This window comes from Coffea eugenioides, chromosome 2, assembly GCF_003713205.1.
Source record: "Coffea eugenioides isolate CCC68of chromosome 2, Ceug_1.0, whole genome shotgun sequence".
Taxonomy (NCBI): domain Eukaryota; kingdom Viridiplantae; phylum Streptophyta; class Magnoliopsida; order Gentianales; family Rubiaceae; genus Coffea; species Coffea eugenioides.
In genome coordinates this window covers 78,067,973-78,079,386 of record NC_040036.1, presented here as the reverse complement: position 1 = coordinate 78,079,386, position 11,414 = coordinate 78,067,973, and the positions used below count along the sequence as shown (strand labels likewise).

Sequence of the window (11,414 nt, the reverse complement as noted above, 5' to 3'; positions counted from 1 at the left end):
CACCATAGTCATTGGCACCACTAAATCTATCATCTTCTTCCTCTACTTGGGATTCAGATTCATCATCTATGTTTTCACCATCTGCTTCATGTTCACCTTGCTGTTCACCACCATAGTCAGCTTCATGTTCACCCTCTGCTTCATGTTCACCTTCGTGTTCACCACCACCATAGTCAGCTTCATGTTCACCCTTTTCTGTCCCAACATTACTAGTTGCATGAGTGCTTTTTGCTGTTTTTTCACCCCCTACCTTTTCAACCGTATCTACACCTTCTACTGCCCTAACATTACTATCCCTTTGACTATTTTTTGCTCTTTTTTCACCCCCTACATTCCCAACCATACAATCCCTTCTACTACTCTTCTCAGTACCTACATATCTAGTTATGCATTCTTTCTCATCTACTTCCTCTATGACAACTCCAGTTTTCTTTTTTCCCTTGTCTGGTAACTCTATTATTACAGCATTTTTCAGTTCTTCAATTTCTGGGTCTGTCAGATGATGGCAATACACTTCCATCACCTTGAATTTATATGCCCAGTCACAGAATGTCCTAACATGGGTATCACTAGACAATTCTCTCAAACCAGTCCTCATGTCTGCAACTGGTTCAAGGTAATAGTATAAAATGGTTGCATTACGATGACCAACTTTTCCAACCATTTTATTCAACTCATGGATTGACATACGTTCAGCATCACACATATCTATGTAGGCCACTTCTCCATTCTCATAACTGACATAATTTCTCCAATTTATTCTTCCCCCATGGTGTAATCTTATGCTAAATATTTCACATTCTGGATCTGCATATCAATATGAATATATTGTTTCAATACAAGTTGGGCTACAACAAATACAGATAAATATACTATTCAAATTCAAATATAATTAATTAAAATTTCAATTTCTTTTTCACATGCTTTTTAAAAAAGTAACCCTAATGTAATGCTTAAATCGAAGTTAAACAATAAAAAAGTTCCAACTTTTAATGAAATGCTAATTATTCGTAAATTTCTACACTTTTTGAACAACTAAACAACAAACTTAGGTGCCCACCACCATACCCCCACATCTAGGACCACTGGCACGTCACTTTCAGTAACCCCCACCACCAAAATTTTACTCTCTTCACCCATCTGACCACTAAATATGCTATCTATTTCACATTTAAAGGTTCGAACGAATATACATACCATAAGCGAGGACAGGATCAAAATATTCATTTTCCGGCCTGATTTGCCACCCTTCCATTGTTGCTTCAATGTCAATGATACCCAAACCCGACAAGTAGGAATTAACTCTCTTGCTCTTCTCCCTCCGCAAAGATCCTCAAGAGAAGATGAAAATGGGTAAGGCTGTTGCTGTGAAGTTTCGACTAGCAGTTGGGTTGGGTTAGGAAAATGGAGGAAATGTGGAGGAGTTGTGCCATTTTTGTTTAGAATATGCAGACAAAAATGCCCTTTGAAGAAGCACACTTGCATTCGTGTGAATTGGTCCTCCGGTTGCAAAACCGGAGAAACTGGATAAAAGGGCCACGATTTCCCACTTTTACAAGTTCAAGGGCTTAAAGTCATCAAAAAATAGATGAGGGGCTTAATTTTACCTAGACAAAGAGTTAAAGGGCCAATTAGATAATTTGCCCAAAGTTAAATGGTAAATCTTCTATGTACCATTTCTAGCTAACGGATTTGCTTATCACATATACAAAAGTTGATGATCAAATTTTAAGTAAGATGATGTGGCACGCATTCAAACTTGTTGGTGATGTAAAAAAAAATTAATTCAAAATTAAAAGGCATTTTTGTCACAAAAATAGCAAATTCAATTTTTCTTCTTGGCAAGTATTTTTTTCTTCAAAAGTGTTCTTCTCCTTAGACCTTCCAATATTATTGTTGTTCCAAGTTCTTCTTGTCCGCATGGTTCACTTTAGTATGGAATTCTCACTTCCTGTTTCGGAGAATCGACGCATCCTCCTCAGTGCAAAAATGCTTCAATACTTAATTGACTGGAACGCATTAGTGGTGTAGAGTAGTTTCTTTTGTAACCATTCCGATTATAGTGTAGTTTTGCTATAATTACCCCTACTTGCAATGATTCATAAATCTCTACCCCTAGATCTTTACATTTGCCCGGTAGGTAGCTCGACTAATTTCGTAATTTGGTAGTTATTAATGTATCCCGTAATCGACTTCCGTATACTATCTCACTATGTATTTTTTGAGCAAGTCTCTATACAATCTTAAGAAATTAGTCTAATCGAAAGGTTGAGATAAAAAGAAATCTTTACATTTGGATGTCAGCACGTGTAGATAATGCCCTTAATCAAGGAGAGAGATCCTTCCTTAAAAATGAAATCAATACACTTCTTAATAAGAAAATCATCCAAATCTTATTTTGTTAATATTGTAATTATACTCCAATGCAATCCAAATTTTCGCTATGATTTGGTAGAAAATATACAATATCATACAGGTAATTCGAAAGCTTATCCAAGATGTGACCGCGAAACAGTACTTCATCTTTTTCTCTCTTTTGGCATTTCACCTTGAGTACCTTGTTACCATCTTCTTATCACGGAGGAACGGGTGACAACACCGGATTAAGTGCATGGACTACTTTAAAAACAGTGAAGAAGAACATAAATTATCTTTTCACTGATTGAAGTTTGTTTTGTTCCATCAACCCTATTGAGTTTTCAGACTTTGGATTATAATCTTAAATGCATTTTAAGTAAATTTGCATAATAATAAAAAATTTTAAGATTGTTGATTAAAGTATTACACAAAATACAAGTTATAACTAACACAAAGTAAGAAATCTCTTATTCAACTTATGTGTTTCAATTGATTCAGTTTGTATGGATCATAGAGCTAATTGACGTAGTAGAAATTTCTGATTTCTTCGTAAAAGATCATTGTCCTTATAAACAAAAAAGTTTAGTTTTGCTCAAAAAACACACAAAGTAAGACAAAAGCAAATGGGGAAAAAATGATGATCGTGAGTCATGTATAAGATACTATTCTTAATGTTTTTATTGCCTCTATTGTACTCAATAGTTTTGTTTTTGAATTAAGACAATATACCTCTAAAATATAATAAGAGGGGGCGCAAGTTGATAGCAAAATCAAGACCCTGTTTGGCATAAGAGTTTTTTGCCTAGTTTTTCTAATACAAGTTTTTTAATAACTTTAGTCAGAATAATTTCAAAAAACTTCTCAAAAATTTTAAAATACAAACTTCAAAATATAAAAAAACACACAAAAAAATTTCATTTTTTCCTTTCTTCGTCTTCCTCCACCACTTCAACCCACCATCACCTCCGCTGCCGACCAACACTAGTCGGGATCTCTTCTCCCTCTCCCTCTCTCTCTCTCCCGCCACCTCTCTCCTCCCTCCCTCTTCCTTGCGACCCTCCTCTTCCCCTCTCCCTTCCATCCTTGTGTTTTTTGGGCACAAGCGAATGGAGATAGAGCGACAATTTTATTAAATAGGAATAAAAAGAAAATATAAGAATAAATTATTTGATACGGTGGAGCACTATGTAATCGTGAAAAAAGATATTATTCTTCTTTTTTTTTCATTTTTTAACAATTGTTGTTAACTGTTTTTTTTCTTTGGTAATTTATTCTTATGCACTAATGACTAAAGTGAAGTCAATCATGGATGTTAAATGAGGGACCATTTAACGGATGCCTGATTTTTTTTTTTTTTTTATAATAACAGGTGCCCGATTTCGTTAACACACTTAAAATTCATCTAAATTATCATATATATATATATACACATACATTAATAACTATTATATTTTCCTATATTCCCTATTTAATCTTACCTACCTTCTCTTGTATTTATTTGTTTTCTCTAATTAATCTTATATTTCCAAAAGTATGACATGTGAAATACATCTTGACAATGGTTCAATGGACACCCGGATCCAAAATTAAATTAAATTATTGGTAAAGAATATTTGAAAATCAGTATCATGACAACAATTGAAGTAAGTAAATAGAAAACAAGGTGTGAGTCATTTAATGTGTAAATGAGAAATTTTTGGTTATGATGTAATCTGCAGGGGAACAATTTCTTACAAAGAGCAAGATTTTGTCCCCTCTAAAGAACCAAATTTTAACCTAAAATGGAAACTGAAATCAATTATAATAGTATGTGATTAATTTTGTGGAAATTTCTATACTCCCTTTTGAAACCATTTTCTCATTTTGTATCTCAATATCATGATAGAGGTTTATATATTTCAAATGATTAAGGGTCTTTTTGGCACCCCTGTTTTTATGGGTCTTCCTGTTATACAAGTTTTTTAAATAATTTTGTCTATAAAATCACTTTAGAAAATTTTACAAATTTTTTGCAATACACACTCTAAAATACATTAGTTTGTTTGGACAACAAGAATTTGGAATAAAAATTTCAGATTTTGTTTTGCTTGCATCATACACACAATTCCCAATCACCTTTTTATCTCACATACATCACATCACAAAAAGTGTTACAGTAACTGGATCAAATAAATCATCCAAATAAATTCTTATCCAAACAAACTCATATTGCCATTTGCCTCTTCTGCCACCACACTCCCTTACTGGTTTCACTTTCATTGTTGTTACTTCTACCTCATTAGTCTCCATCTCCACCCACCATAATCAACCTCCACTGTTGTCGTTGCTGCCACCTCACCCTTCATTTTTTTTCCTTTCTCCCACCCTCTTCTCCTCACTCTTTTCCTTCTTTCTACCTCTATCCCTCCTCCTTTCCTCTTTCCCCTGCCTCTACCACCCATTCTCTCTCACCCGAGTATACATCATTAGGTTTAGAAGAGAAGGGAAAGGGAAAGGGAGTAGGACGAGGAAAGGTTTGGGAGAGGAGGCGGAGGGTAGGGTCAGCGAAAGGGGTGGTGATGAAAGAAGAAAGAAAGAGAGAAAAAATGGATGACTGTCACCAACAACGGTAGGAAGGTGGCCACAGGATGAGGTGGGAGGGTAGTGATAGAAGAGAAATATAGTATGTGCGCTTTTTGATGTTTTGTGTATTTTGAAGATTTTGGAGTGTTTCTGATTTGTGTAGATAAAATTTGTCTTGTATAAATTCCTGAAAAACACACTTCCAAATAGAAAAAAAAAAGAAAGTTTTTAATTTTTCCAAGTCCTAAATACACAAAAGTTTTTTTTTTTTTTACAAATTCTATAGTAAATTACAGTCAAATTTTATATAAATACCAAAAAAATACACCTTTATTATCTCTTCGTCCTTGAATATTTTCTCAAATTAATTTCACATATTTATAAACTTAACACCTATGATTTCTTTTTTCCCCTTTTACGAACGTCAAATGAATAATCGTTAACCGAAAACCCTGTAGGCCAATTGATTAGTGGAGTAGAGTGGTTGAGCCCATAGAACCATAACCATGATCTTCCTTTTAACAATTGACATTATGCTCCCTTTTGGTCTTATCTATGTTTACCTTATCCAACATCTCCATCACCTACACTGACACACTTTCCACACGGACACGCCTAAGCCAGCAAACACTTGCATACATTAAGGTACAATCGAGTCAAATCTAAGTTACGATCTAATGGAATCAAATTTTAATATAATTTTATGAAATTTAAATTTAAATTTGAACTCAACGAATTAAAATTTAAATTAGTTAAAAATATCAGATTCGAACTCGAATTCGAATTTAAAAAAAATATTTATTTATATTTTTAAAAAATAAATAAAATAATAATTTTTTAATAAATATTAAAAGTATATATAATTTTATTAATAAAATAAAAATAAAAATATATAATTAAATTTAAATTAACTTACGAATCAATGAATTTAATATTTTTGAACTTGAAATCGAATTGAAAAACGCGACTCTATCTGTGCGTTTGCAACGCTAGCACACACACGGTCTCACACACACTAACTAGCTACGCACCTGTCGGCATGGAGGAACATACAGCCTACGTCTAACCCTTGCGCCATCTGGCTACACCAAACAACTTCAAACAGATCTTCACCATCGGACAAACATACAACCCATCTCATATCATGATCAACGGTCACGATCCAGTTAACCAGCGGAACTTACAAACACTGCACACCACACAACCACTGCCTTCTGTACAGCAAAGCAATATGTTGTAGTAGTAATTTCGAGTGACGCTGCGGGACTACTAAATATAGTAGGTGTAGTTGACGTTGATGTTGATGAAGAAGAATCTGGGGATTGATACACAGAGAGCGTGACGAGATTTCCATTTTTATTATTATTTTTTTTTGCTTTTTTCCTTTCTGGGAAATTTATAAAGCTAGCTAGCAACAAAGAAAGAGTGGTAGTAGAATTTGCGATTTGAAAAAATGGCGGAGGAAGTAGACGTTGCTAAGGCTGTTGAACCTGCTGCACCCTTGGCAGCTGAACCACCTCTGGCGTCGGCAGTTCCGCCTAACGACGTCGTTGAGGAGAAGGCTATTGTGAAGGCGGAAAGTGTGTAGTCTCAACACTTTTTCTATTCATTTTTCCTTCTCTGTTAAATCTTTTGTTCTTTCTTTTTTTTTTTTTTTGGCTTTAATGTTTGCTGATTGGCATGGGCTAATGCGATGTTGGAGTATGTAAAATTTTCTAATCTTGCGCTATTTAAATTGTTGCTGTCTTTGAACGCTTGAATAGGAATAACTGGTGATGTTTATTTTTTGGTACATACATTTTCGAAGATTATTTATATATTTTAGTTTTCCACCTCTGAAAAGCTAAGCTTTGTTGCCTTTGCTTTTTTGATTGTGGTTATATTTTATCATAGGGATCTAATTCGAGAAGCGTATAACGCCATATTTTTTCTTGGCAGTGGTGGTGGGTTTTTTTTTTTTTTTTTTGTAGAAATGGAGTATAAAGAATTAAGAATTGAAGAGGCGTTTTTAGGAAGGAAAAGTATCTTTAGTTGGACTGGGAGTAATACCTCTTTTAGGGGGATATATATATATATATATATCTATTCTGCGTGGCGCGCTAGTACTAGTTGTATTGCGAAGAGCAGCCACCTGGAAAGTTTTCGGACATACTTGTAAGTTCTACGAGGAGTGTTCCTAGAGAATTCATGTTTAAGCCCAAGAAAGGTATTACGGTAAAAAATGATGTATTTCTCTATGCTTGCTTTCTAGTGTTTGACATGGATATCATACCTGTATGACAAATTACTGTAGCTGCACATTCTCTTATTGTTGATTAGCAGTCTCAAGGTTATGACCTGCAGTTTCTTGGTGCGTTATATCATCATCTCATCATCCTTTTCCTGTTCTAGAGTCGTTTGAAGTTCATTTCTTTCTGCCAAAAAAAAAGAGGGTAATTTCTTTCTGCATTATGCGCTTAAATATTCCACTAAGGAAAACCAGTAACCTGACATGGCTTGTGAAAATGATCACGAATTTTTGCTTCTCCTACAAAAATGTAATTCCTACCAAGATGCGCATTTGTTGTTTATTATGATCTTTCGGAAAGTTTTTGATTTTATTGGATACTCAGTACCTTGAACTAAAATTTTATTCATAGTGACATGACTTTTTTTTTTTTCTCATTCTCCAGAAGCTTCAGAGCCTTCAGTGCAGAAGAGCCCCAAAGGATCTGTTGACAAGGGTATGTTCCAAAAGTTCATCTAGAACTTTCTAGCACCAGTAATTACTCTAACCAAATGCTGAGATCAAAGTCTGGCGTGCTTATATTATATAGGGTGTTAATGAATTTGTCTAAAAGCCTGTTATGATGAGGACTTCTTAATTAATTTTTTAGCTGAACATTTGACGCTATGAAAATTCCCGTGTATGATTCATGTTCCATCATGTGTAACCCTACTAAATGAACAATCATGTTGGCGCATCCAGATGTTGCTCTTGCCGAGGTTGAAAATGAGAAAAGATTGTCCTTCATCAAGGCATGGGAGGAAAGCGAAAAAACTAAAGCAGAAAACAAGTAAGGTTTCACCAACTTGTGTCGTTGACTTTCCATTTCCACAAGGCTGAACTTACCAATTCTTTTATTTTGGATTCTTGATCTTATAGTAAATAGCTGCGAAATTTACATGTATGCAGCTTCAATTTTCATCCTTTTACCTTTTTTTTTGTTTCATACCATCAAGGGAAAGAGTGTTGGTACATTGCATTCAAGGATGAAAATGCTGGGAAAGCACGTCACTGGCTTCTACCCTCTAATTTGCATTGTATTTTGTTTTTGAACATGATGAAGCACTGTTGTTCTTCTGAAGAATTTTGAATGGTACTCTAACCAAACTGTTAATGTACTTAGACAATGAAAATGTTTACTTGTAGCTCTTCATCTCTTGTTTTGCTTCACCATTACTAAATAAAATTCTTGTCATTTTGTGAGGTTGTATCTACCATTTATGGCAGATGTACTTGTTGCTCAAGGATTTCAACTTCTACATCACTAGTAATTCCTTTCAAATTATTGTACAGGGCTCAAAAGAAGTTGTCTGAAGTTTCATCATGGGAAAATACCAAGAAAGCAGCTATTGAAGCTAAATTGAAGAAAATTGAGGTAAACAGGCAGCACATAAGTGGCATTCTCAAAAACTAGCGCCTTCAGAAATGAGACATTTTCAGTTGAATGTGCGGAAGTTTGGGCTTGTAAGGTGGTCCAAACAGCATTTCCATCTGCTTTATACCACTTAACTGACTTGCAACTATTTCCTCAACAATTACAACCATGCTTTGACCTCTTGGGTATCCATAATTCATGTAAACCGAAAATTGTTGTATTCGCTCCCTCTGTTCCCTTTTTTCTGAATTTGGTGGCCATTGGTGTGCTGAAGGGGGTGGATTTTGCTTCATCACATTCACGGTTATGTTGTAGTCCAGAGAATATCACTATAGAGGCAGAATAAGTGCTTTCTTCTCAAGTTACCTATTTAATTCAGCAATTGAACCAAGATAAACATTAATATTCTTCGCCCTTTTTTTTTGTCAGTTGCTAATTGTTCTGATACCTGCAGGAACAACTGGAGAAGAAAAAAGCAGATTATGGTGAAACAATTAAAAACAAGATTGCTGAGATTCACAAGCAGGCGGAAGAGAAAAAAGCCATGGTTGAAGCCAGGCGTCGTGAAGAAATCCTTAAAGCAGATGAGATGTCTGCTAAATACCGTGCAACTAATCAAGCTCCCAAACAGGTGGGGTGTTTTGGATGCTAAGCTTCTCTGGGCTTCTAATATAGCATGAAGAACAAGTTTCATTATCCTTGTAAATTTATCTATTTGTTGTTCTACTTGTGTGTTTATGGATGTGAGGAAACATGTTTTTTTTTTTTTTTAAGTGGTTTGTATAGAAAAAGAGCTTAAAGGCTGTGAAAGCAAGGCTTATGTTTACGATTTCTGCTACTCTGTAATTCTCTCAGTTCATGAACACATTCTGCTTCTGCAAGTCTCCTCCTCGGTTGGATGCTTGTATTTGCAGCAACAACCAAGACTGGCTGTGTTTGGATAGCCATTTTTCGCCAAAAAATTATGTCGTTTTTCATGATCACATTTCTTTATTACCTTTTTTCCTCGCATACATCAAATTGTTACAGTAATTTTTCTGCAAAAAATTCAAGAAAATGCAATCTAAACAAGGCCTTAAGATTTCCTTGTAGAATATGTGCTTTATGGTATTTCTTGCATCGACATCTAGCAGGCATTTCTGTTAGTATTTCTTGTTTGAATTTATGGACAAGCTCTGCCTGTAAGGTGGAACCGAAGCATTTACCAGTTTAAGGTTGTTTTCATTGCTGACAACAGAGTCATTAATAAATAGATTTTAACGGTTAACACACAGAATTAGGAACTCCACCCCGCTGCCCACTAATTCCCCTCGTTCCCCTCATCTCGCTTCGCTTCTCCCGTAGGGGTACTGGTGGAGTTAATAAAAATTTATCGTATAATTTTATTATAGTCAAATTTTAGTAAATAATAGAGTATTAAAATATCAATTAATCACCAAGTTATTATCCATTGTAATTTCATAATTAAAATCTATAAAAATAATCAAACAAAAGTTACTTGAATGCAATTTAACATGATGAACAAATATAACTAAAATAGTCAAGTTTTCACTTTTGATACAAATACAATCGTTAAGTCATTATTGTGTTTTTTTTTTAAAAAAAATATTATTATGTTAAGTGTAATTAGAAATTTAGTATAACAAATTAATAATTTCTATTAGTAGACATTTATAATTATTAATATTATTATCAATTATATTATATATACTAATATGTATTATATAATACATATAACTAATAATGTCATTATTATAAATTTGTAACTAATTAAATAATATATATATATATATATATATATATATATAATTATACAAACACACACAAGAGTAATAGCAGACGGCTCTATCTCTCTTTGCTTCAGCTCCTTCAACTCTTGCACCAGCTCTACCCTTTTCCCTCACTGATTTAGTTGATACGTGAAGTGCAGACTGGTTCCTCCTCCTATCACTCACTTAGCTCTTAGTTTAGGATGGTTAAAGGTTGAAAAAAGGGTGAAACTAGCTGTCGGTTCTCATTTCTTTCTCTCGGTGATCACTCATAGCTTCCTCACTCGGTGGATGACAATTCCAAAGCCTCTCCACTCAGTCCTTGTTTCTAATGTTCTTATGCTAGTTGGTTGCATGGTAGTTTACCTAGGTTGAAGGGTTAGTTAGGTCATTTGATACCAACTTATTTGTTTACTAAGGAGCTCTGGTTTTATTAATTCACACATTAACTCCTAACTTTTGTTATATATATTTTTACACCATTCCAAAGTATTTATAATTCTCGATTTTGTTGTAAAATTTAAATTTAGACATTTAATCGTCCAATTATTATTTCTAATAGCAAAATGAAAATAATACATGCAAAATTTACGCAAAAAATTTCTAGGGTTTTCACAGGACATTTATGTGTAAAATATTAAATTCTGTTGTTTGTGCACATTATCATGAGAATTATACACCGGATTAATAGTTGGACCATTAAATGGATATCAAAGTTGTTTTCCATTTCTTTCTCATTAGGTTTATCTACATTAAATTGTTAGAATTGTGATACATGGAAGGAAATATATTCAAATTGATATATGACCGCCATGATTCATTCTAATGACGGTGTTGGATTAACATAATTAAATGTTGTGGCCACTGTATCTTATTTCTTTGATTCTGTATGATTATTATTTATGTGGTCATTTGTCCAAGTAGGAAAATGTTAGAATATTTATGTGGCCTACATGACCACATATAATATTATTAAGATAACTCTTGTTAATTAGAAGGATAAATAACTATACGAATAAATATGAATAACTAATTAGAGAATTCTAATGAGGATAGATGAATGACTGGAGGAAGTAGGGAGTCC

The 11,414-nt window shown here is 34.0% G+C and overlaps 1 protein-coding gene across 1 annotated transcript; it reads left to right on the top strand.

Moving 5' to 3' along the window:
* The first annotated feature begins 6,199 nt into the window (after positions 1-6,199).
* On the top strand, positions 6,200-9,538 carry LOC113763951 (remorin). The gene is made up of 5 exons (XM_027307952.1): positions 6,200-6,500; positions 7,593-7,643; positions 7,889-7,976; positions 8,480-8,561; positions 9,016-9,538. Exons 1-5 carry the CDS (start codon positions 6,374-6,376, stop codon positions 9,211-9,213), a joined length of 546 nt encoding a protein of 181 aa, XP_027163753.1. The 5' UTR covers positions 6,200-6,373; the 3' UTR covers positions 9,214-9,538.
* Positions 9,539-11,414: the final 1,876 nt, after the last annotated feature.

Excerpts from the sequence above, each read along its gene's own strand:
- LOC113763951 (XM_027307952.1), top strand. The coding sequence starts at position 6,374 with ATGGCGGAGGAAGTAGACGTTGCTAAGGCTGTTGAACCTGCTGCACCC. Across the intron at positions 6,501-7,592 it reads GGCTATTGTGAAGGCGGAAA|AAGCTTCAGAGCCTTCAGTG; the intron begins GTGTGTAGTCTC and ends CTCATTCTCCAG. Across the intron at positions 8,562-9,015 it reads CTAAATTGAAGAAAATTGAG|GAACAACTGGAGAAGAAAAA; the intron begins GTAAACAGGCAG and ends TGATACCTGCAG.